General features: G+C 51.6%; 2 protein-coding genes across 4 annotated transcripts; one reads left to right on the top strand and one right to left on the bottom strand.

Annotated features, from left to right (window-relative positions):
• The first annotated feature begins 515 nt into the window (after positions 1 to 515).
• On the top strand, positions 516 to 7,148 carry RPS9 (ribosomal protein S9). The gene is made up of 4 exons (XM_040251861.1): positions 516 to 921; positions 1,124 to 1,246; positions 5,962 to 6,148; positions 6,896 to 7,148. The coding sequence occupies exons 1-4, from the start codon at positions 825 to 827 to the stop codon at positions 7,071 to 7,073; spliced, it is 585 nt and encodes a 194-aa protein (XP_040107795.1). The 5' UTR covers positions 516 to 824; the 3' UTR covers positions 7,074 to 7,148.
• Positions 7,139 to 14,586, bottom strand: LOC120871860 (leukocyte immunoglobulin-like receptor subfamily B member 3). Of its 3 annotated transcripts, XM_040251846.1 has the most exons (12): positions 13,505 to 14,258; positions 13,251 to 13,286; positions 12,807 to 13,091; positions 12,343 to 12,648; positions 11,856 to 12,137; positions 11,271 to 11,570; positions 10,704 to 10,748; positions 9,858 to 9,974; positions 9,132 to 9,174; positions 8,952 to 8,992; positions 8,710 to 8,762; positions 7,139 to 8,101 (listed from the first exon to the last, which is right to left on the bottom strand). In XM_040251846.1, the coding sequence occupies exons 1-12, from the start codon at positions 13,551 to 13,553 to the stop codon at positions 7,955 to 7,957; spliced, it is 1,704 nt and encodes a 567-aa protein (XP_040107780.1). In that variant the 5' UTR covers positions 13,554 to 14,258; the 3' UTR covers positions 7,139 to 7,954. The 3 variants fall into 3 exon arrangements, with proteins under 3 accessions (XP_040107780.1, XP_040107779.1, XP_040107781.1); XM_040251845.1 differs by having other exon boundaries at positions 8,710 to 8,992; positions 13,505 to 14,585; XM_040251847.1 differs by lacking the exons at positions 7,139 to 8,101; positions 8,952 to 8,992 and having other exon boundaries at positions 8,712 to 8,762; positions 13,505 to 14,586.
• Between the last annotated feature and the right edge of the window lie 11,264 nt (positions 14,587 to 25,850).

Here is a 25,850-nt window from a genome sequence, read left to right on the forward strand (position 1 = left end):
CCCTTAGGATCAAAGTTTCACGAACAGAGAGAGGGGCTGTTGAAGGGTTCAAAAGGGCAGACTGGCTTCTGGCTGTGCCTCGCGTAGACATTCTGATATGAAAAATTATTTTTAAAAAATTATTCATGAATATAACAGAGCATCTTGGAAGGAGCTTTGAATTCGAATAGGTCCAATCCTCTGGAGATCTTTTCAGAGAGACGCAGCATGCTGAAGCCTAGCGGCGGTGGCCGTGACTACTACAACTTTATACCGCGACTCAGACGTTAGCTGAGTGGTGACTTAAGTCACTACCCGAGGGCGGAGAGGAGCCCTCACGTCGCACCAGACGGAGCATTAACCCCTCTTGAGTCCTCCCGGTTTAGCACGCCACTCTAGCCCAACCTCTCCTCTTGACTGCTTTGTCCGCCCGCCAAGACCTTTTCTGATTGGTGCAAACTTGCGCTCTGCGTGCTGACGTCACAAGAGGGCGACGTTGCTATAAGAACGCGGCCGGCGCGGGTGTGCTCTTCTTTCTTGGTTTCCGGAGCGTTCCTTCAGGTGAGCCATGCGGCCGCGTTCGGTATTTTGGGTGTGGGTCGTAAAGTCTTGCGGGCTATCCGACCTTTAATGAGTACGCTAAAGCAGTTGGAGCTGAAATGGGCGTAACTGGAAAGTGGTAGAAATGAATAGTCGGTTATAAAACTCTTCGGGGACGGTTCTCGCGATATCTTCCCTAGGCGCCGGGAGGCTCTTGGCGTAGTTGTGGGACTGCGCAGGCGCCGCCGAGCCCTCACGGGCCGCTCTCCTTCCCGCGCAGGCGCAGACGGGCAAACAGAGCCAGCATGCCGGTCGCCCGGAGCTGGGTTTGTCGCAAAACCTATGTGACCCCGCGGAGACCCTTCGAGAAGTCCCGCCTCGACCAGGAGCTGAAGCTGATCGGTGAGTGGCTAAAGCTAGGTTTCTGTTTCCCGGGCTGGGGAAGCTGACACGTGGGTGAGGCCGCCCACGTGCTCGTTAAAATTCTCCAGTGTGTTCGCCCTCCTCACCCAGTTTCGGGATTGTCTGTTGTTTTTCTCTCTCCCGAAATCACTAATCCTTTTTCACTGGTCCATGGGACTGAGCTTTCTCACTCATTCTGCAGGCGAGTACGGGCTCCGGAACAAACGTGAGGTCTGGAGGGTCAAATTCACCCTGGCCAAGATCCGAAAGGCTGCCCGGGAGCTGCTGACGCTGGATGAGAAAGACCCGCGGCGTCTGTTCGAAGGTGCGTATGTGAGCCCCCAGGAGAGCTGCTGGTGTTCTTCCTTCTAGGGTTGTGCAAGACATGGAGCAAGACATTGGATCCAGCCTTTAATAGGAGTTATGGAGTAGAGAAGTAGGTCTGAATCTCCGAGTACGTAGCTTTTCTCTTATCTATGTCTGTTTTATTCAAACCCTGAGAATCGGTTTCCAGTGGATTAGAACTGTCAGTGCCAAGCATTGGGCACCTGGTTATATCTCTACATAGTTCCCGGAGCAGCATTGCTCCTTATGTCCTTGTTCCCTGCTAGGGGGGCTAGACGGTGACATTTGAGAAGTCCCACCCAGGGTGGAACTTGAGTGTGTATATTTGCCTTCTTTAGGTGAAGGACATTTACTCAGGGTCTGAACAGCAGAGGACCTGTAGGTTTCACAGGAAAGAACGGTTCCAGGTGATCTTAGAGGGAATACAGATCATACTGTATGATTTAAGGTGAAAAAAAATGATGGTGTGGTGTATTTGACAAACTGCCATCTTTTAGACTCTTAAGGTCTAAATGTCTGCTTTAAGGTGTGAGGTTGATGGGCTTTTGGAAGGAACGATATCATTCATATTTTAGTAGGACCTGTTAGGTTGTCAGATGGTGAAAATACTAAGAAAGCTGGTACTTGATAAGGCTCACTGAATATCTTTTTCTAAGCTCTTGGTGTACATTTGCACAAGTAGACTGGCGGGGGTACTGATGAGGGTCTTCGAATGAGCAAGTGATCCGAGACTTCCCGCAATAGGTGGGACTGGAGTGCATGCCAGCTCAGGGGTGGGAGTTGAAGGAGGCTTCCAGATGATGGTTAGGTAACATGCCAAAAGTTGAAACAGTTCCTAAATGTAAGAGTAGTCGGTAGACTTGGTGCTACATTGTATCCTGAGTGTGGAAGAGCTTCATATACAGTTTGTGATTCTAAGGACTCTGGCTGTAGGTGACTCTCTTTTTTGGTGTAGGTGTATCTGTTTTTTGTGACACCTTTTATTAGGATAAACTTTACACAACAGGAAGTTTGCTCACAGTATCTAAAATTTGTTTTTAGTTACCTCTAGAATTGGCCATTTTGTAGGTATTATCTTGATGCTGCTTTTGGTCTGACCCCGGGAAATCTTGATTCTAGTGAAAGTGAGGAGGGATTGGGCTAACTTGGGCAGCTGGCTTTTTATTTTCAATTAGAGTGGCTAGTCTGATTTTTCTCCCAAACCGTGATTAAGGATGGAAGTGCTCTTATACTTGTGTTAAGCATGAGTGCTCATCCATAGTAGAGATTGAGAAAGGTTTGGAGAGGTGTTACACTAACAGATTAATCACTTTGATCTATCCCAGTTCCAAGGGTGTGAGAGGTTCTCATTTTTAACCTTTGTTAGTTCGGAAGCTCCTTTGACACTCGTGAGAATTCAGGAATCTCCCTGGTGGATGTTGGTATTGGGTGGAACTCTGTCCCAGAGTTTGGCGGACAGACCTCAGCTTGTTCTGGTCCCAGGGAAACTTGCTGGAGAGTTAATCACAGAGAAACTTAGGTGCTAACCAGTCATGTGACAAAGAGATGGCACAGGGCAGGGTTGAGCAGCGGGTGTCCAGGGATTACTTGGTTTTCCAGGGGGGACATTGCATGGGGAGGGCAACAGCAGGTAATCCACAGTGAGTGAAGCTAGATTGCTGGGATGGAGAGGAGGAGCCTGGGAGCTCTGAGGCATTTGCTTACTGCTGCAGCTTGGCCTTGTTTGAGGTCCAGCCTTTCCCGCTAAGGTGTGAGTCTCATCTGACAAGAAGAGTTACCAGTGCATTCCACTCAGGCCCTCCCAGGCATCAGCTCCCACCTCACACCAGCACAGGGAAAAGGCCCACCTGGCTCTCCTGCGCTGCAGGCAGATTCTCTACCCTGCCCTGGTGTGAGGTGGGGGCTGATGCCTGGGAGGGCCTGAGTGGAGTGCACCGGTAAGCTCTTTGTGTCCTAAGACTCACACCTTAGCGGGAGTTTGACCCCTGGGTCAGGAAGATCCCCTGGAGTAGGAATGGCAACCCATTCCAGCCTGTTCTTACCTGGAGGATGCTGTGGACAGAGAGGCCTGGCAGAGTTGGACACGACTGAGTGACTAACACGTCATATTAGAAACTAAGGCACGTAGATGCTTGTCTCATGCCATAGAGACAAGGGCCCCTTGGCCATTGAGGTGCCCACTGGCATACAGGTTTTTTTTTTTTAACCAAACTTTGATTTGGCTGATTCTGATTGTTAATTCTTTTGGCCAAATGAAAACCATTTATCAGTTTTCAGTAGTTGGACACATTCCTGTTGCTGAAGGCTGCGAGTTTATCAGTTTTATTTTTGTCTTCATATCCAGTAAGATTTTTCCTGTATTGATGGCCCTCCCCACTATTAAAAAGGATGTAGGTGGGTTAATAATAGTAAGTGAAATATGTTTTCAAAGTAATACAGGTTGAGTTATTGTCAGATGTTTATTTTCTAATATAAATACAAAAAGACATGAAGTGTCCAAACTGGTAGATAATTCCAAACTCACTTTTGTTTACCTTTGGATATGTTTTGTAATAATATTTGATTATTATGTTCAGTTTTTAAATTGTGTAATTTATAATTTGACATTATTAGTATGGAACAGAATGATATATTTGTATATTGTGAAATGATCTCCACAGTAACATCAGATCATCTTCCCATTTTTTAATTGAAGTGTTTTTTTTTTTTTTGCTGTTGTATTATTTCATTATATATTTGGGGTATTAACCCTTTATTAGATATGTGATTTATAAATATTTTCTCCCATTCCGTAGGTGGTTTTTCATTTTGTTATGCTCTGCAGAAGCTTTTTATTTAGTTTGATGTGGTCCAACTTGTTGATTTTTCTTTTTGTTACCTTTAGTTTATAATCAGATCCAAAAAATCATCTCTAAGACTGAGGTCAAGGAGGTTACTGCCTGTGTTTTCTAGGAGTTTCATGGTTTCAGGTCTTACATTCATGTGTTTAATCCATTTTGAGTTTGTTTTTTCCCCCTGCTGGAGAGCTTAAGGGATCTTCATTCCCAGTTGTTTAGTCGCTAAGTCATGTCCAACTCCCAGTGGACCCCATGGACCATAGCCCGCCAGGCTCCTCTGTCCATGGGATTTCCATGGCAGGAATAATAGAGTAGGCTGCCATTTCCTTCTCCCTGGGATCCCCCCCCCACCCCCCCCAACACAGGGATTTCCTGTGCTGCAGGCATATTCTTTACCACTGAGCCCAGGGAGCAGCCCCGGCCACTGCAGTGAAATCACCAGTCGCCGAGTCCTCACCGCTGGACCTTGTGGGAATTCATGATTTTGAGTTAACTTGTATACAGGAGAAGATAGGGGTTCAGTCTTGTTCTTGCATGTGGCTGTCCAGTTTTCCAGACACCATTATTGAGAGACTCTTCCCCATTGTATATTCCTAGCTCCTTTGTTGTAAATTAATCGACCATTTATATATGTGGGTTTATTTCTGATCTCTGTTCTATTCCCTTGATTTGTTTTTACGCCAGTAGTGTCGTACTGTTTTGGTTACTATAACTAATGTATACAACTTTGTGGGTTTTTTTTTTTTTTCTGTTTATTTTTTGTTTTTGCCTTTTTTACAGCTTTGTTTTTCCTCAAGATTGGCTTTAGCTATTCAGGGTCTTTTCTGGTTCCATAAAGATTTTAGGATTGCTTGTTCTTTTTCTGTGAAAAATGGCATTGGAATTATTACAGGGATTGCTTCCAATCTGTATGTTGCTATAGGTAGTATGGGCGTTTTTTAACTGCTGTCCCGGTCCATGAGCACTGAATTTCATTCCATTTGTGTCTTTAGTTTCTTTGATCAGTGTTTTGCAGTTTTCATTGTGCAGGCTTTTCACTAAAATTTCTATGCAGTTGTAAATGGGAGAATATCCTTGACTTGTGTTCAGTATTTATTCAGTGCAGATTAGTACCTGGGGTGTTGGAAAAGGCATAGTATGTTTCTCCACTTAGATTCTCCTTGGCTGCTAGTCTGCTAGGAAGGCTGTCACAGAGTCAGCCAGCTTTCCTTCAGGCTTTGTCTGGGGGCGGGGGGTGGGTGGTAATGGTGCTTTTAGGTGCTAATAAATGATAATCCTCTGTGATGATAACCAGCCCCGGGAGTGCAAGCCGGCAGCGACCCCAGAGCTCTCTTGAGTGGCGCTTGGATGCCCACAGGCAAGGCCCCTTGAAGCTTGAGTTGCCGGGTGCCAGGGAGAAGCTGGCGCCCACTGGTTTACTTTGCCAGGCACTGAGGTCATCCTCGCCGTTGTTTCAGTAGAGAATGGATGACAAGCACTCAACTGGAGCGTGTGCCGCGTCTCTTCCAGGCCTGACAGATGGTACTGGTGCTGCTCCGGGGTCAGATGCGGGAGGTGGCTTGAGCACATTTGATTGGTAGGGCTTTTTGGACTCTGGCATGTTCAGGGAGGACTTGTGGGGGGGCAGCAGCGTGCAGACTGCACTCTCCTGAGAGCTCTGGAGGCCTCTCCCCTGTTCAGGCGAGCTGTGGATTGTCGTCTGCCTCAGGGTGGTGAGGATCCTGGCAGTCACGGTGGCTTGTACATCGAGTCCTGTATCAGAACTAGTTCTTCCTTCCTACTGGGCCTCACCACCGTGGTGCGGAGGTGCTGGATTTGAACCAGAAGGCTGAGGCAGGCTTCTGTGCCCCCTCACCAGGTAATGCCCTGTTGCGGCGGCTCGTCCGTATTGGGGTGCTGGACGAGGGCAAGATGAAGCTGGATTATATCCTGGGCCTGAAGATAGAGGATTTCTTGGAGAGACGTCTGCAGACCCAGGTCTTCAAGCTGGGCCTGGCCAAGTCCATCCACCATGCCCGCGTGCTCATCCGCCAGCGTCACATCAGGTACCGCCTCGCGGCTCCTGGAGCCTCCCTACCCTGCCCCCTGAAGGGGCACCCTCGCTGAGCACCTCCTCCCCCCCGCGCCCCGCCCCCTGTCTTCTGTGCAGCCCTCGGAGGTGGTGAAGGTGTGAGCTCACCTCAAGGGGACAGGTTGGTCCCTACAGACAGCTCATGGGGGACTGGGGCAGCCTCACCCCCAGAGCCCTGCGCAAGGGTCACTGCGGCTGCGGCCGTACACCTTGCGAAGGCTCCAGCAGGCGTGCCGGGAGCTGGACAGGTAACAGCTCTTGGAGTCCCGTCAGAGCCATCCCCGGAGCTCAGCTGACTTGGGTGGGCTGGGCCCATGTGGTCACACAGTGCGTGCTCCTGGCAGCTGCTGTGGTCAGGAGCAGGGGCCAGGTGGGTCTGGGTGCTCAGTTTACCCTATGGAGACAGGGCCCCGGTCACGGGGCCTGTGGAGTGAGCGGGCTCCTAGCCTCCCAGCAGCCCCCGTGACTCACGGGCAGGAGCCTCTCATGCTGCTTGTCTGAAATGAAACCATGGGGTGCGGCTTCAGAGACAGTGAGAGGAGCCCTGATGGAGACTAAAGCTCAGGGAGAGGCACGCAGCTCAGTGCTAATGCGTTGCCCCCCCCCCCCCACGTTCATTCTGGGCCTGAGTTCTCCTGCCCTCCGTGAGAGGTGAGCGAGCGTCCAGGACACAGGGGCGTGCTGCTGCGGCCCGGCCCTCACCCGCCGCCTGCCCCCCCAGGGTCCGCAAGCAGGTGGTGAACATCCCGTCCTTCATTGTGCGCCTGGACTCCCAGAAGCACATCGACTTCTCCCTGCGCTCCCCGTACGGCGGGGGCCGCCCGGGCCGCGTGAAGAGGAAGAACGCCAAGAAGGGCCAGGGCGGGGCCGGAGCCGGCGACGACGAGGAGGAGGACTGAGCCCGGGCAGTGCCCAGGGCCGGCGCAGCGGCCCGTGTGCCTCAGATAATAAAGCAGGATATCCACACTGTGGAACTGGTCTTTACTGCTGTGTCTCCTTCCCTGCTCTGACACACACCCTTCGGTAGCAGCAGTGGGGGCCGCTGCCTCGAGCTGCTTTCCACTCGGGAGCCGGGTGAGCTTTGTTCCCGTCCGTGGAGCTGCTGCTATACGGTGGTCCTCGTTCCCCTTAGGCCTGGCTGTACTGTATCCTGACTGACAGGTCTACACATCACTCCATCACCCTTCCAGGGGACCCACGGTACGGGCAAAGACAAAACTAGAGGGAGATTCTCAGCCAGGACCTGCCTTGCACTGCTGTGATGCGGCTTCACGGTCAATCCCTGCTGGAGGAACTAAGCCAGTGCTTCCCAGTGAACACCCAGCAGCCAAAGACAGTTCTCAGTGAGGGGTCATTTCCCAGACAGGAAGGGGGAACTGCCGCCACCCCATCCCCCCGTGTTTGGGGGTTCTGAAGACTTCATGGTCAGGAGGGGAGGCAGGCTTCCCTTTTCTCTGTTGAGCTGCCTGGGGCAGGAAGGGGCTTGTTCTCAGGAAATGAGAAATAGGGGATTGAGCAACCCCAGCAGCTGCAGGCATGGGGCACCCAAGTCCTGCTCTGGGGGCTTGGGACTCTGCTGCCAGTTCAGCGGCCGGTCTCCGGCTTATAGCTCAGGGTTTGCCAAGTCACTGAAGTGTGCAGGAGAGTGCTCATAGCCTAGCCTACCTTCAGGAGGTCCCAGAGCTGCTGGTGTCAGGACTCCAGGCTGGCTGGGGTTGAACTGAGTGTCCGTGGGGGCAGCTCCTGGGGTCCCTGGAGGTGGGGTCTGGGTCGTCCTGGGCTAGTGCAAGGCGAGAGCAGCATACACGGTCGGCTCTGCTGGGCGCTCTCCTGACTGCGGGTTGGAGGGAGCAGTCGCCCCCTGTCTGACAGCTGAGTGGTCCAGCTGGGCATAGGTCACGTCCTGGGGGGCTTCAGGTGTGGCAGCCTTTGGGGGGTGTAGAGAGAGGTCAGGTGTGAGATGGGGAAGGCTGGGGGCCTGAGAGATAAGGATGCACTCCTTTAGAGAGGGGTGAAGGGTGGTCTCTGAACCCTGCCCTTCAGTTCCTGTAGCTTCACCCCTCAGGAAGGAGGGAAGTAAAGCAAGTTGAAGTTTGATGCCGGGGGAGGATGGGGCTGGAGATGGGAATTGGGTGTGGCCGCCCTCACTGAGGGACAGTCAGGCCCCACTGTGCCCTTCAGGAGAGCTAGGGGCTCGCCAGGGCGGCCACGGGATATGGTCCTCACTGCAGCGAACAGTTCACCTGCCTGGGGACTGAGGGCTGAGCAAGGATCTCAGAATTCTCCGGATGTTAGAAGCCTGCCCCCCCCCCCCCAACCCGGCCCTGTCTCCAGGCCCAGGGCTTGCATGTAGCCCGTTTTGGGGAGTACAGACTGTTCAGCTCTGCCAGCTCAACCTGAGCATTCAACGTGCTGGGTAGAGGAGCCCAGGTGGGGCACGACAGCCCAGGAGCAGGTGCTCGTGGGAGGAGCCACCTGGCCTTGGAGTCAGTGTCCTCTGCCCTCCATGTGTGAGTGAGGAGACGGGGGTCTCACCTGACTGTCCCGTGCTCTGCCATGCTCTGGCCGTGCGTCTTCCATGACGTCACCTGGTGGGGACAGGACAAGGGGGCCCAGCACCTGCTCAGACCCCCTCACACCTCCCACAGCAAATGTCCAGAGCAGCTCGGTGACGGAGCCTCCGCCCCCCAGTGTCAGACTCAAGCTCGCTCCTCCCAAGCCCAGAACCACTGCCACCCGATCCCAGGCCCCCAGGACAGTGCCCTCCTTCCCCTTACAGTACAAGCTCTCCTCCGGGGCGTCAGCTGCTGGGCTGGAGCTGGGGAGGAGAGGGCAGTGTTGGGGTGGAGGGAGCCTGGGCAGGCGGTGGGGTGCGAGTCTGAGGGAGAGGTCGGGCTGAGCAGTGTTGGGGTGGTGGGGGAGCCCTGGGCAGGCCGTGGGACGCGAGTCGGTCTCACCTCTTCTGCTTGCCTCTGTCCTCGAGCACTGATGCTGCGGCCGCTGTGGGAAGACAGGAGTCAGCCTCCAGACCTCCCTGCCCCTTGCCACCCCCCCAGCCCCAGAGCCCTTCTCTAGGGTTATAGGAAGATCTGCAAGGGTCTCCAGGCTGAAAAAATGATTGTGCCTTCCCTCCTCCACGAAGAATTCAAGAGAAGGGCCTCCCTGGTGGCTCAGTGGTAACGAATCCGCTAGCCAACACAGGGGACGTGTTTGATCCCTGGTCTGAGGGGATTCCACATTCCATGGAGCAATTAAGCCAGAACTACTAAGCTTGTGCTCTGGAGCCTGGGAGTGCGACTGCTGAAACCCGAGAGCCCAGCAGCCCAGGAGCTTGGGGCTGCGGCAAGAGAAGCCCCGGCTCGCTGCACCCAGAGAAAGCCCATGCGCAGCCGCCAAGACCCAGAGCAGCCAATAAACAAAATCCGAAAATTATTTTAAAAATGCGAGAGCTCTAAACCATAAAATACAAAACTTGCATGTATTCTCACACAGCGTGTAAGTTTGGAAACATCAAAGGATGCTCTAGAATGCTCACGGGTGCACTCGCGTTTAGTCTCCAGATCTCTCACCGGGAGATGCTAGAGCAGCTTTAACCGGACCTCACCCCTTTCTTAGGTTTCCCTTGGGCTGGCGCCCTAAGCCCGCCGCCGCCAGGGGTCCAAGTCACCCCGTTCCCTACTCACTTGACTTCCTGCGTCTGTCCTGACCCCGGTGTCGGAGGAAGAGAAAGAGGAGGACGAGGAGCAGCAAGACGAAGGTCGCCGAGACCCCGATGAGGACACTCAGGTACCACGTGAGGCCTGGGGCACCAGAGATGCCCGAGTGAGCCAGGGGTGCCGCTTAACTGGCACCTGCTGTGTGAGCACTCGTGCTGGGGTCTGTGCGTCCATCTCCAGCCCATCCCACCCGTTTACAGACAGGAGCCTGAGGCCCAGAGGGGGAGATCATGGGCCCCCAAGTCGCCCAGCCTGGAGGGGGCAGAGCTGGGACTGGAACCAGGACTGTGGGTTCCCTCATACTTTTTAGAATTAGGTTTTGTTTTCATGCTTTCACTTCCAGGCAGAACACCAGTTGAGAGACGGGTGCATCAAGCCCAGCTCTCTGCCAGCCCCGCTGGATCCGTCTCCCACCCTGCAGAGGCCTGGCTCCCTGTCCGCCCGCCCTCAGTGGGGCAGGCTCTGGCCTTCCTGAGGCCCAAGCAGGCCCTGTGCTGCGGGCTGTCGTGCTGAGGAAGGAGGTGGGAGGGCCCCTGCGTGGAGGGTGGGCCTCGGGACCTGGAGCACGGCTGGCCCAAGGTCCCAAGGTTGGAAGCAGCGGAGCCGTGTGACTCCCACGCCCGGCTCTTTGCCTGGCACCAGGGCAGCTCCTTGGGGGGCTGGAGAGCTCAGACCCTGTCCCCTCCAGTGTTGCCACGTCCCCGTCCTTGCTGTCGAGGCTGATGCCAGTGAGAAGGGGCTGTCCTGAGGCCATTAACTCGGGAAGTGACAGAGCTGACCCACCCCCACCGCCCCGCAGAGAGCCTGACTCACCCGAGCCTGATTCCAAGGCAGGGAGGAGCTGATTCCCGGAGCTTCCTAAGGGTCAGGGTGGAGATGAGCGGCAGCCTGCTTCCCCTTGTCAGCCCTGCTCCCCTCCCCCAGCTGGGCCCCAGCATCCCCCTCTGCATGACCCCCACCCTTCATCCACGTCTCATTCCCGGGAGCCCCGCAGTCCCCTGGGACACCAGCTGAGCCAGGGCCTGTCTGCTCCCTCCCTTGGGGGCTGCGGGCTCTGCTAGCCCCTCTCCTGTGCTTGTTCTCTGGGCGAGGGGCCACGAGGACCGGAGACCAGAGGAGGGTGGGGACCGGGGGCTCTGGCCTTGAGTGCTGTGGTTGGCCCCGAGGCCTGTGTAGCTCTGCTCCATCACCAGGAGCGGGTCTGGACGCCCGGGATGAGGGCGAGGACGGGCAGGGAAGGGGGGCCTCTGGCTCTTTCTGGCCCGTTCAGAGTTGATCCCCGCCTTCTGTGACCCCCCCACTCCCACTCAGCCCAGAGCTCCCCTGGGGCAGGGCTCTGGCCTGACCCGGAGGACGCAGAGGACCAGGGCTGGGCCTCACCTGAGACGTGGAGCTCCAGGGGGTCGCTGGGGAGCGACAGCAGGTGGGGGGCGGTGCTCTGTGAGCTGTAGCACCTGTAGGTACCACTGTGGGCCGAGGTCACAGCACGCAGGGTGAAGTTGGCCTGAACGGGTGGAGCCGTGTCCTGCAGACGAAGGTGCTGGGGAGCAGCGAGCGACCCCTCCTTGGACAGATGGAAGGTGTCTGACTGGACCTCAGAGCGACACTGCAGGGTCACGTTCTCTCCCCGGGGCACTGAGGCCCCCGGGCGGGCGGAGAGGGAGGGTTTCCTGTGCATTCCTGGGGGGGAGCACGGGGGTGATGAGTAGAGAGCTCCTCCCCACACCCTGGACCCTGAGCAGGGCCCTCCCTGTGAGCCCTCCCACCTCCTCTCGGCCCGTCTGTGTGTGTCTCCTTAATCTCCATGCCTCTCACTCCTGTTTTCACGCTGCCCCCACTAGACCTCTGCCCCACCTGGGCCTCTGCACCAGGACCCTCTCCCCAGACCCTTCACCACCAGGGCCGACCCTGGTCCAGCGCCCTGAGCAGACAGTCGGGACCTGGGCCAAGACAGGGGCGCCTCACCCGCGATCAGGATGTCCAGGGGGGCGCTGGGGGCCGACCACGCGTAGGAGAGGTTGTGTCCACTGTAGCATCTGTACCGGCCCCCGTGGGCGCGGCTCACGCGGCCCAGGGGGAAGTCGGGGCTCTGCTGCCCTTCTAGATGGAAGGGAGGGCTGAGCCCCTTGTCCTTGGTCAGAGCGAAGCTGCCAAAGCCGGCCTCTGACCGACACTGGAGGGTCAGGTTGTCTCCGGGGAGCACGAGCGAGCCGGGCTGGGCGGAGAGGGAGGGCGCCCTGGACAGGCCTGCAGACAGGGCACAGAGGCACGCGGCTGCACCCCGGCCCTGCTCCCCGGGCTGCAGAGAGAGCTCGCCCTGCTCCCTCCCGAGGCTCCCGCCCGCATCCTGCCCCAGGAGCCCAGTGTTCCTGCCCCCGTCTCCCCCAGGGCTTCTGGGCACAGGCTTAGGTCAGGGGTCTGTCTAGGAAATAGAGGGGCCTGGGGGCCTCACCTGTGACCTGGAGATGCAGAGGGTCACTGGGGCGCGACCACAGATAGGGCTGGGAGTTGGGAGCATCATAGCATCTGTAGGTCCCCCCGTGGGAGGCGGTCACGGGGCCCACAAAGAACACAGCCTTTTCCCGCCCCTGGTTGCCATAGTTCCTCAATGTTCTGTATCGGAGCGGGTCAGCGCTTCCCTCCTTCAGCAGGCGCAGCGTGCTCCCTGCATACTGTGAACTGCACGTGAGGGACACGCTGCCTCCTGCGGCCACCACAGGGCTGGGATGGGCTGACAGGAAGGGCGCCTTGTACACTCCTGGGGGCGAGGGGCTGTGTTAAAGGGGGACCTCCAGCCCAGTGACCCCCGGTGTGAGCTGGGAGGGCAGGGCTCCCTGAGCACACACTGTGCTCCTCTGCCCGTGAGGAGGCTCCCACGGTGGGAGGGACCTGGAGGGACCTGCCCCTCCCTCTTACCTGTCACCACCAGGGCCAGGGGGTCACTCTGCTCTGACCAGCCGTGCCTAGTGTAATAGGCACACTGATACTGCCCGGCCTCACTTGCGCTCAAGGATGCAATGTGGAACCCGGCCTTGTTTCTGGAGCCCTGTGGGGCGTTAACGTCCTGGTATACAGAGCTCCTGTCTTTATACAGACGGTAGACATCCGCCAGCAGAGACCCCTGACACCAGATGGTCACCGGGCTCCCCTGGGCGACCATGATGCCTGGGTCAGCCCAGATGGTGGCTTTGGGGAGAACCTCTGGAAAGGAACCAGACCCGAAGAGTCAGGGCGCCTTCTCCCCCAGGCTCCCCAGCTGTCACCCAGGCCCCCCCCCAGATAGGCCACCAGCAGCCCTGACCTGCTGTGCTCCCCAGTGACCAGGGGTGGTGGGTGGAAGCAGGAGGTCTGGGGGCTCACCTGGTTGTCCCTGGTTCCACGGGCTCCAGCACAGCCCTGGAAGAGAGTTCCCTGTGAGCGCCCAGCCGCACCACACGTCCTGGACACTCCAGTTCTGCTCTGCGCCCTGAGGGCTGGGGTCAGATCCAGGCTGAGGACAGTCCCCTCTCCCCCAAGAAAGTCTGTCCCTGCCGAGCCTCCTGCGTCCTGGGTCCTCTCAGGGACCAGATGTGGGAGGAGAGGGGTTCCCACCCCCACCCTTCCCTGAAGCTCACCGAGGCAGAGAAGGGCGGTGAAGGTCAGGGTTGTGGCGCTGCCTCTCATGGTCCCCAGCAGAGCAGGTGACTTACAGAGACCTCAGAGCCCGCAGGACGGACAGACGCACTGGGCGTGGAGGTCCAGGCTCCGTGGGGCGCGTCTCGGGTTCCTCCTGAGCCTTGCTCCGCTCTCCCTGAAGGGTGGGGCTGAGGCAACCGTGGTCTCTGGGGCCTTTCTGACCAGATCAGACTTACCAACCCCCACCCCCCGCGACTCTGCCTGCCTGGTCTGCCTCCTCCTTGTGCCAAGTCTGATCCGGAGTGTGACCTCACGTCCCAGAGTGCAAGGCTGCAAGAAGCCGGGCAGGCCCCGGAGCCATCTGAGTGCCTGTCCCGGTTCTCACTCTGCCTCCCACAGCGGTTGTGTGATCTTGGGCAAGAAGCTTCCCTTTCCTGAGCTTCTGCAAACGTTCTTCCTTTCCTCTGTCAGCGAGTCCAGTTTGTCCGTATTTGTTGGGCAATGACCGTGTTCTGCCATGGTGACAGAGCCTGGAGTTTCCTTGGTGACACCATCAAATTCCTTCCCAGGACTCGTGGGGCTCAGATGAATAAAAACAGACAGGACAAACATCTACATGGCAAACAATTCAGCTGACTCTTGTGAGACTGTTAGGAGTTGGAAGAAAACGGAACCCTGAGTATCTTTAACAGATAGATGTCATGAAGCCTGGGTCCCGGCTGGGAGGTGTGTCTGATGGATGACCACGCAGGAGCTACTAGCTCAGGGGCAGCGGCGGCCCCCCAGCCAGACAGACCTGGAGCTGCTCTCAGAATTGAGAGCAATGAGGGCGAAGGCAGGGGTGTTGCCACACTGGGTCTTGAGCGCCATGTAAGCGTTTTGGGTTTTATCTTTAAAGCAGCGGGAAGGCTTTCAGCAGCAGACAGTATGAATTGATTTCTAGTTTAGAAAGATTACCACCATGTGGAGAGGGTAACGCAGGAGGGCTCTATTGATAATGAACCCCATTCACTAAAACGCCAGCGTTGATCTGGCTCCTGGATGGCGTGTCGTCCAGTGTTTTAAGTCGTTCATATGGATAAACCTTACATGAACCTACAACTCGAAATATATTTACACTGGGCTTCCCTGGTAGCTCAGACGGTAAAGTCTGCCTGTAGTAAGGGAGACCCGGGTTCGACCCCTGGGTCAGGAAGATCCCCTGGAGAAGGAAATGGCAACCCACTCCAGTATTCTTGCCTGGAAAATCCCTTGGACAGAGGCACCTGGCGGGCCACAGCCCATGGGGTTGCAAAGAGTCAGACACGACTGAGCGACTTCACATATTTTACACTGGAATGAGAAAGGAAGGCTTCTTGGTCCGGCAGGTTGGAAGGGACTGGGCCCTGTTCAAACTGGCTGAGGGGACGGTCTGTGGAGGCACAGAGTTGTTAAGTAGGTCTGTGTACGTGGGTGCTGGGGGCTATGTGGTTAAGTGTGATGAGTCTGGTCTAGAAGGGAGAGCTGTTTAATGGGGCTGACCTGCCACAGCCTGGAATACAGGGAGGTGATCTGGACCACGTTTTTGAAGGTGGAAACTGTTGAAAGGATTTTGAATGGCGCGGGCTCAGGCCTGATATGGTGGCGGAAGAGTCCTTTGGGAGGTGGTGAGAGATGAACGGGAGTAAGGGGCGGGGCCTGGACTGGAGGACCAGGAAGGAGGCTGATGGGACAACACAGACGGGACGTCTGGGGACGGGTCAGGGACCTCGTTCAGAAGGGCCCCAGGGGCACAGTGGTGTGGGCCTGGTGGTTGGGTGGCAAGTGCGGGAGGCCGAGGAACTGAAGGTGCTTCTCCCGTTTGCCTCGGTTGCCTGGAGGAGCCAGTGGGGCAGTCTAAATAGGACGACCCCAGGAGAGAGGCGCATGGGAGACGCTTGGAGTACTCATCCCCATTCTTTAGCATAAAGCACAGCCCTCCTTCCTGACCTGGGATGGTGCATTCGCTTTTCCTCTGCACTGACTTACTTGTTTCTACAATTTAGCACCATCTTTTCTCGTTGCGCTTCTTCTAAACCTCTGAGTCATCGCTGCCTCCTCAGTGCCCCTTCTCACCCTGAGCAAAACCTTTTATCTCATTCTATGAATTCTTTCTCTAGTCAAATGGGAAGAACACAGGCCGGAGGCAAAAAAGAAGGTTTTTAAAAATGAACACAGACCCAGGATCTCTGAGACAGTCATTGATCGCCCAGCAAAAGGAGGATGATATCAATGAAGAAAAATAATTTTTAGGAAGTAAATATTGACCATTTTACAGATTTGATGAAAGCCATAAATTTACACGTCCAACATGGTCATCAGATAACCTTCAAAAATGATGCCCAAACATCACAATTATATTCAGATCAGTGGGGAAAAAAATTTTAAAACCATGTCCACATACATCAGAGTCAAAATGGAATCAGTGGGAAAAAATTGAAAGCATCCAGATAAAAGGACCAGGTTACATACAGAGGAAAAATGATTTGAATGATTTTAGATATCATATCAGAAGCCACTATGGTGTAAGACTGATCGTCCTGAGAGACGGGCAGAGCCAACGTGGAATTCTTCTGGGTATATTCTTCAGGAATGAAAGCAAAATAGTCATTCTAAGAGGAAAGAACACTTGAGAATGTGTTGCCTGTAGACCTTCTTTAAAGGAATGATAAGGCTAGTTCTTCAGGCAGAAAGGAAATAATTCTCGAGGGAAACTTGGAAACTCAACAATAAAGGAAGAATAAAAAGTGGTAAATATCTAGGTAAATGTAATAGCATATTTTTCTCATTTCCTGTATATGTGACTGTTGAAAGCAAAAATAACAATGTTTGGTGGGGTTTTTAATATATGTATAATAGATGAATACATATAACATCTATACCATGATGGAGGGTGAAAGGACCCATGTGATAAGGTTTCCATGTTTCTCTTGAGGAGATAAAATATTAACTGTGTGGATTCTGTGGAATTAGGTGTATATAATGCCCACAGTTGCCACTGAAAAAAAAGTGAAGATTTACAGTTAGAATAATAACAGAGTATTAAAAAAAAATTCCAAAAAGCCAAAAGAAGACAGGAAAGGGAAACTTGAAGAGTAAACACTAGAGGGGACAAAGAAAAGACAAATAAGAAAAGGTTAAACCTGAACAGTATGAAAAGGCAAAAAGATAGGACACTGAAAGATCAACTCCTCAGGTTGGTAGGTGCCAAATATGCTACTGGAGATCAGTGGAGAAATAACTCCAGAAAGAATGAATAGATGGAGCCAAAGCAAAAATAACACCCAGTTGTGGATGTGACTGGTGAGGGAAGCAAAGTCCGCCACTGTAAAAAGCAATATTGCATAGGAACCTGGAATGTTAGGTCCGTGAATCAAGGCAAATTGGAAGCGGTCAAACAGGAGATGGCAAGAGTGAACGTCGACATTTTAGGAATCAACGAACTAAAATGGATTATTGGACTGGGTGAGTTTAACTCAGATGACCATTATATCTACTATTGTAGGCAAGAATCTCTTAGAAGAAATGGAGTAGCCATCAGAGTCAACAAGAGTCCGAAATGCAGTACTTGGATGCAATCTCAAAAACGACAGAATGATTTCTGTTCGTTTCCAAGGCAAACTATTCAATATCATGGTAATCCAAGTCTATACCCCAACCAATAATGCTTAAGAAGCTGAACGGTTCTATGAAGACCTACAAGACCTTCTAGAACTAACACCCCCCAAAAGATGTCCTTTTCATTATAGGGGATTGGAATGCAAAAGCAGGACGTCAAGAAACACCTGGAGTAACAGGCAAATTTGGCCTTGGAGTACAGAATGAAGCAGGGCAAAGGCTAATAGAGTTTTGCCAAGAGAACGCACTGGTCATAGCAAACACCCTCTCCAGTAGCACAAGAGAAGACTCTACACATGGACATCACCAGATGGCCAACACCCAAATCAGATATCAGAATGATATCACTGATTATATTCTTTGCAGCCAAAGATGGAGAAGCTCTATACAGTCAGCACAAACAAGACCAGGAGCTGACTGTGGCTCAGATCATGAACTCCTTATTGCCAAATTCAGACTTAAATTGAAGAAAGTGGGGGAAAACCACTAGACCATTCAGGTATAAATAAAATCCCTTACAATTATACAGTGGAAGTGAGAAATAGATTTAAGGGACTAGATCTGATAGACAGAGTGCCTGATGAACTATGGACAGAGGTTTGTGACATTGTACAGGAGACAGGGATCAAGACCATCCTCAAGAAAAAGAAACACAATAAAGCAAAATGGCTGTCTGAGGAGGCCTTACAAATAGCTGTGAAAAGAAGAGAAGCAAAAAGCAAAGGAGAAAAGGAAGGATATACCCATTTCAATGCAGAGTTCCAAAGAATAGCAAAGAGATAAGAAAGTCGTCCTCAGCGATCAGTGGAAAGAGAGGAAAACAATAGAATGGGAAAGACTAGCGATCTCTTCAAGAAAATTAGAGACACCAAGGGAACATTTCATGCAAAGATGGGCTCAATAAAGGACAGAAATAGTAGGGACCTAACAGAAGTAGAATATATTAAGAAGAAGTGGCAAGAATACACAGAACTTTACAAAAAAGATCTTCACGACCCAGATAATCACAATGGTGTGATCACTCACCTAGAGCCAGACATCCTGGAATGTGAAGTCAAGTGGGTCTTAGGAAGCATCACCTTGAACAAAGCTAGTGGAGGTGATGGAATTCCAGTTGAGCTGTTTCAAATCCTGAAAGATGATGCTGTGAAAGTGCTGCACTCAATATGCCAGCAAATCTGGAAAACTCAGCAGTGGCTACAGGACTGGAAAAGGTCAGTTTTCATTCCAATCCCTGAGAAGGGCAATGCCAAAGAATGCTCAAACTACCGTACAATTGCACTCATCTCACATGCTAGTAAAGTAATGCTCAAAATTCTCCAAGCCAGGCTTTAGCAATACCTGAACCGTGAACTTCCAGATGTTCAAACTGGTTTTAGAAAAGGCAGAGGAACCAGAGATCAAATTGCCAACATCTGCTGGATCATGGAAAAAGCAAGAGAGTTCCAGAAAAACATCTATTTCTGCTTTATTGACTATGCCAAAGCCTTTGACTGTGTGGATCACAATAAAGTGTGGAAAATTCTGAAATAGATGGGAATACCAGACCACCTGACCTGCCTCTTGAGAAATCTGTACGCAGGCCAGGAAGCAACAGTTCGAACTCGACATGGAACAACAGACTGGTTCCAAATAGGGAAAGGAGTACCTCAAGGCTGTGTATTGTCACCCTGCTTATTTAACTTATATGCAGAGTACATCATGAGAAACACTGGACTGGAAGAAACACAAGCTGGAATCAAGATTGCTGGCAGAAATATCAATAACCTCAGATATGCAGATGACACCACCCTTATGGCAGAAAGTGAAGAGGAACTAAAAAGCCTCTTGATGAAAGTGAAAGAAGAGAGTGAAAAAGTAGGCTTAAAGCTCAACATTGAGAAAACGAAGATCATGGCATCCGGTCCCATCACTTCATGGGAAATAGATGGGGAAACAGTGGAAACAGTGTCAGACTTTATTTTTGGGGGCTGCAAAATCACTGCAGATGGTGACTGCAGCCATGAAATTAAAAGACGCTTACTGCTTGGAAGAAAAGTTATGACCAACCTAGATAGCATATTCAAAAGCAGAGACATTACTTTGCTGACTAAGGTCTGTCTAGTGAAGGCTATGGTTTTTCCAGTGGTCATGTATGGATGTGAGAGTTGGACTGTGAAGAAAGCTGAGCGCCAAAGAATTGATGCTTTTGAACTGTGGTGTTGGAAAAGACTCTTGAGAGTCCCCTGGACTAGGAGGTGATCCAACCAGTCCATCCTAAAGGAGATCAGTCCTGAGTGTTCATTGGAATGACTGATGCTGAAGCTGAAACTCCAGTATTTTGGCCACCTCTTGCAAAGAGTTGACTCATTGGAAAAGACCCTGATGCTAGGAAAGACTGAAGGCAGGAGGAGAAGGGGATGACAGAGAAAGAGGTGGTTGGATGGCATCACCGATTTGATGGACATGAGTTTGAGCAAGCTCCGGGAGTTGGTGATGGACAGGGAGGCCTGGCGGTCCATGGGGTCACAAAGAGTTGGACACAACTGAGTAACTGAACTGAAGCCTAAATACAACCTTGTCAGTAATTACATTAAATATAAATGGCAAAAATACAATTAAGTGGCAGCGATTGTAAAACTGGATTAACAATACGGAAGACCCGACAAGTGAACCTCATGAGATTCACTTAATCCAGTGGTGTAAATAGGTTAAAAGGATGAAAACATGTATTATGCAAACGTTCATTAAAAGGAAGCTTACGTGGCTGCATTAGTTTCCTACTGGTGCTGTAACAGATGACCACGGACTTAGGGGCTTTAGACAACACAAATGTGGTATCTTCCTCTTCTGGAGGTCACAAGTACAAAGCCAGCCACACCGGGCTAGAGCCGAGGTGTCCGCAGGGCTGGTTGCTCTCAGTGGCTCTGTTCTTTGCCACTCTCGTCTTCCAGGGTCGGCCTGCAGTGCCTGGCTAGTGGGCCCCTCCTTCCGTCGCTCCAGCCTCCTCCGTCAGTTTCCTACCCCTGACTCTGCCCTCTCATCTCCCTCTTACAGGAAGCTTTGTGAACACACTGGGCTCCCCCAGATTGCGTAGAATAATGTCCCTATCTCAAGATAGTTGCTCTAGTCATGTCTGCAGAGCTACTTTTGCCATGTAAGGTCATATATCCGTAGTTTGCAGGGACTAGGGCTCGGATATCTTTGGGACAGCAAGGAAGTGGCAGTACCTTCCTCGGTGGCTGTGCTGTGCGAGACACTACAGGTAAACACACCAGAGACTTTAGAGCAGGAAGATTATTGGGGGTGAAGATAAAAAGGTTGCTGGGGTCCAGCCCCAGTGGATCCAGGGTAATTCGAAGGTGGGGATGGAATCGGCATCCTGGAAAAAACTTATTTAATTACAGATATAGAGGGAGATTAGAAACAGATAGTGTAGTAGGAGAATTAATGGAGAAAAGAGGCTGAATAACTGGTTTACGTGGAATACTAATCACCACCTACGTAGGCCACAGGCATCTTTCCATTCTCCCGAAGGAGAGGAGGCACTGAGGCCTCCCCGGTCTGATCTCAGAAGCCCAGGCAGAGTTAGCAGGCTTGGTGAGTCCCCACATTTCAGACGGGAATTCAGCCAGGAAAGCGGGGAGCAAGAAAGAAATGACACGAGGGAATCAGTCTTTCCAGAAACTGATCCGATTTCTTTATTTTTCAGGTTTGTTTATATACCTTTTTGTTATACATAGGGATGAATACAGAGTCACGTGGGGGTCAGCAGACCTGACCCTTGTCACAATCAGGTGCTTCATATAATATTATACAAAGGTCTTATGAGTTTCATCATCTTCTGGCCATGAGGTCTGCTGACATTTTATGGCCCTTTCTGATACCGGTCAGTTAACCAGAAAACTTATTTTTCCAGGGGTGATTTTTTCTTAAATCAGGCGCCACCCTCCGAATAAAGTTGCATTCCTATAGGGTGAGGGTGTAGTGAGTTACAATCAAGAAAGGAATTTACTTAACCTAAGGTTTAACATGATTAATCTTAAAGGTTAATACTTATTTCTCCTATATGCTAGTTATATTCATTATAAGGGCAGGAATACGGAGACTGGCTCAACAAATGTAAACACTTCACCAATGTTCCCCTTAAAATCTATTTTGTCTTAAGACAGTGATAAAGTTACATTTTTACATAGCATAGTGATTTATAACAAAGTACAGTGATCTATAACAAAAGAGAAGATTCATTAACTCAAAAAGTCTAGTATTGCTAACATCAAAAAACTACTATATTGCCTTTTCTATATTCCAAATACATTGATTAATATATTCCCAGGTGCCTAAGGATATGGAGGCCTGATGGCAATCATTGACTTATCAATGAAAAAAGCCCTACGCTAATGCTCCAAACTCTCTGTGCTGTTTATGGTTGAGAGGTTGTCACACGAGCCAGTCTGTCAGCAGAGAGGTTTGACCTGAGACATCCTTGTCACACCCAGGGCAGGGAATTAGCAGTAATTATTGGCACGACAAATGAAAAAACCCTTCACCAATATAATTTCTAATCAACCCACTATACTATACTAATGATCTTCTAACTTCTCAAAAGAGTCTGTATTTAGAAAGTTTTAAAACATCCCGTGCCTCTCACAGTTGGGAGGCTGTAAACAATCACATGCGGCCAGACAAGCCTGATCAGGCAGGCCAGAGAACCTTCAGAGTTCGTAAGTTGAAACACTTGTCACGCCCAGGAATTTTTATTAACTGGAGCTGCAAGTTAACTCCTTCTCTGAGAGAAATGGTTATGGGGGAGAGCTCCCTGTAAAGTACTCTGGTTTGGGGGTAGATGCCCGGGAACAGGGGGTTTCCTGAGGCTTGATCACGCCTTTGTGTATGCCAAGCTTCCTTCCTCATGACCTTTGCCATGGGCGGAGTTCCTCACGTTGGCTCCCAACAAAAGGTCAGCTCAGCAGGAAGACATAGTAATCCCAAAGGTCTGCACACAAAACCGCAGAGCTTCAAAATACTGAAAGCAGAAACCGACAGAAATGAAAGACAGATAGATGAGTCAACAGGTATAGTCAGGGACCTTAATACTCCTCTCTTGCTAGAGTAATAGATGGCCAATCAGCAAGGATATAGAAAACCTTAACCATCGTATCAGCTGACTTGACTTAACTGGCACACAGAACACATTCAACCATATTGCAAATGCACTTTTTTTCAAGAGTACATGGAATATTGGACAAGGTAGTCTTTATTCTTGGTTGTTAAACAGCTTAGCAGATTTAAAAGAATTGCTGCCACTCATGACTTGTCTTCTGACCTTATTGGGATTTAAGTTAAAATCTATCACCAGAAAGCTGTCTGGAAAATCTTCAACTCTTTGGAAATTAAACAACACACTTCTAAATAATCCAGAGCACAAAGAGGAGCTCAAGGAAAATTGGAAAAATATTTTGAACTGGATGAAAGTGAAAGTACAGTAGCCTTGTGGGATGCCGGTGAAGCAGTGTTCAGAAGGCAAATGAGACCAGCAAGTGTTCATGTTTTAAAAAAGAATGGTTTCTAATCACGAACCTAACTTTGCATTTTAAGACACCAGAAAAAGAGCAGACTCGCCTCAAAGTAAGCATATTAAATAATAAAGGATTCCCTGGTGGTCCAGTGGTTAAGAACCCACCTGCTTAAGCAGGGGACACAGGTTCAATCCCTGGTCCAGGAAGACCCCCACATGCCGCAGGGCAGCTGAGCCTGTGCACCCTGGCGCCCCTGCTCCGCAACAAGAGGAGCCACGTGAGGAGAAGCCCTTGCCCCAGAAGTGGAGAGCAGCCCTGCTCACGGCAGCTGGAGAAAGCCCGCACAGCAGCGCAGACCCAGCACAGCCATGAAGAGAGAAATAATACTTTAAAACCAGTAAAGGGCAGAACTCCATGAATCTGAAAACAGAAAAGCAATAATAGGAATGAATGAAACCCAGGGCCAGTTCTTTAGAAAGGTCAGTGAAACTGACAAACCACTAGTCAGAGAAACCACGGAAGAAAGAGGGAAGACACCATTTGCCAATATTTGTAATGAACGACAGGTTATCACTAGAGACCCCACTGACATAAATAGGATCATAAGAAGAAAACAACAAGCAGTTCTGTGCCCATAATCTTGGCAACTCTTGAGAGACACAGGCTGCCAAAACTCACTTGAGAAGAAATCGTCTGAATATTCCTTAAAAAATATTAAAGAAATTGAATTTGTGGTAACTTTCCAACAAAGAAGAAAGACTCCAGGGCAGAATGGGTTCACTGGCATGCACTACTAAACGTTTAGGGAAGAAATAACAATTTTATACAATCTCGTCCAGAAAACAGAAAGGAAAGAAAACACTGGCAGCAATTTTAAGAGGTAAGCATTACTCCAGACTCAAGTCAGGAAAAGGAAAGAGAGTTGCAGACAGCACACGTGAGGAAGACAGATACAGAAATTCTCACCAAAATATTGATAAATGAAAGCCAAGCAAGTCTGAAAAGGATAGCACACCGCAACGAAGTGTGGTTTACCGTCAGATGCTAGGCTGGTTCAGTATTTGAAAACCAGTAAGGCTGGCATCACCGACTCGACGGACGTGAGTCTGAGTGAACTCCAGGAGTTGGTGATGGACAGGGAGGCCTGGTGTGCTGCAATTCATGGGGTTGCAAAGAGTCGGACACGACTGAGCGACTGCACTGAACTGAAGGTTCATCCACCATGTTAACAGACTAACAAAGAACACCCACATCATTACATAAGTTTGGGCATCAGAACCATTTGATAAAATTAATAAAATGTGCAGCTCTGTAGGAAGGGAAGGGGCCTCTCTAATCAGGTTGGGAGCGTCTGGGATCTGTGTTTGCTGGTGCTTAGTCGCTAAGTTGTGTCTGACTCTTTTGTGACTCCCTGGACTGTGGCCCACCAGGCTCCTCTGTCCATGGGATTCTCCAGGCAAGAACACTGGAGTGGGCTGCCGTTTCCTGCTGCAGGGGGTCTTCCCGACCCAGGGATGGAACGTGTAGGTCTGGCATCTCCTGCATCGGCAGGCGTGTTCTTTACCACCGAGCCACCTGGGAAGCCCGGGGCGCCATTCTGTAAGGAGCCTCTGGCTCTCAGGTGCAGATGGTGGGTGTGACGGCGCGAGCCCATAGGACTACCCTCACCTCTGTCGCTGGGGCTCGCCAAGAGTCCATGCAGCCTCCGCTACGCCCGGAGGCGGGGCTCGCCAAGGGTCCACGCAGCCTCCACTACGCCCAGAGGCAGGTGTCCCAGGACTGAAGCTACTGCAGAGCCCCACCTTGGGGCTCCACTCAGGTCCGCCAGCTTCTCAGTCACGTGAGAAGTCACTCGTTTTCCCAAGGATGCCATATGTTGCTTCTGCAAGAAGAGGATGCCCACCCAGAACCATACATCTCTCTCAGGGCTAGGTGTTGCAAGGCGCAGTGGCCCGTGGCTTACTACACGGAGTGTCTTGACAGCCTCCGAGAACAGGACCTCCCTGCTTTGGGACGCTCTGGATCACTGAATTTCTTTTTTTCTTAAAAAGCAGAAACAAAACGACAACTCCCACCTTTCGTAGTGTATACCAGGGTTAACAGAGTACTCGCCGCCCCCTACCCAGCAGGTCCAGTTAACAAGACGTCATCGACGCTGTGGACAGATGGGATGTTCTGCCCTATGTCAGGGAGCCGGGGGCCCCTTTGGACTGTGCTGCGAGGCAGGGAGGATTAATTTGCCTCCGGCAAAGTGTGGACGTGAACTGCAGTCCAGCCTAGGTGAACACGAACTGCTTCTTAGTTACCAGATCCACAGCTGGGTAAAAGTGAGCCAAGGCTGCCTAATTCTGTTTTGGGGGAGGTACCCATCGCACACAGCAGCTGCGACAGGAGCTAATGTGGATGAAATCTGAGGCCTGCCAACCAGCCTTCGGGTCTGCAGAGGCCAGGCTGGGTGCTGAGCAGGAGCGCGGTGCATCAGCCCCACTGCCCACCTAAGTCTCTGCGGGCGGTGCTGACTCCTGCCATTCTGCCTGACTGCAGCGTTGCTTTTGATTGCCTGTGCGCTCTGGGATAGGACAGTTACATCGTTTTTCGTTTTTCCGTTCGAGCCAGTCAGGTTGCAGGATCTTTGTTCCCTGAGCAGGGAGTGAACTCACGCCCTCAGCTGTGAAAGGACAGAGTCCTAACCCCTGGACTGCCAGGGAAGTCCCCGAAGTTATGCTGTAGAGTATACAGATTCTGCTTCCTGTCTTTAAAGTGAAACTAACTATGTTTTGGAGGTTGATAAAATGACGGGTTCAGCTTATGCTTTCAAGGCTTAAAAACAACCTGTTTGGGAATATTCTAGAGTTCGTTTGGCTTTACTGTGAGGGTGTGGCTTCTCTGAGTGTGTCTGATTGTCCTAAGTGTTCCATGTGGTCTTCTTCTTCTTTTTTTTTTAAATTCTTTGTTTATTTCTGGCTGTGCTGGGTCTTCTGCCACACGGGCTTTTCTGTAGCTGTGGTGCGTGGGGCTCCCCTCTACCTGTGGTGCCCAGGTTTCTCACCGCGGTGGCCTCTCTCACTGAGAGCACAGGCTCTCAGGCACGTGCGCCTCGGTAGCTGTGGCCCCCCGGGCTCTGGGGCGCAGGCTCCTTAGCTGTGGCTCCTGGGCTCTGGAGTGCAGGCTCGGTAGCTGTGGCCCCCCGGGCTCTGGGAAGCAGGCTCGG

Source organism: Oryx dammah, unplaced genomic scaffold, assembly GCF_014754425.2.
Source record: "Oryx dammah isolate SB20612 unplaced genomic scaffold, SCBI_Odam_1.1 HiC_scaffold_13, whole genome shotgun sequence".
Taxonomy (NCBI): domain Eukaryota; kingdom Metazoa; phylum Chordata; class Mammalia; order Artiodactyla; family Bovidae; genus Oryx; species Oryx dammah.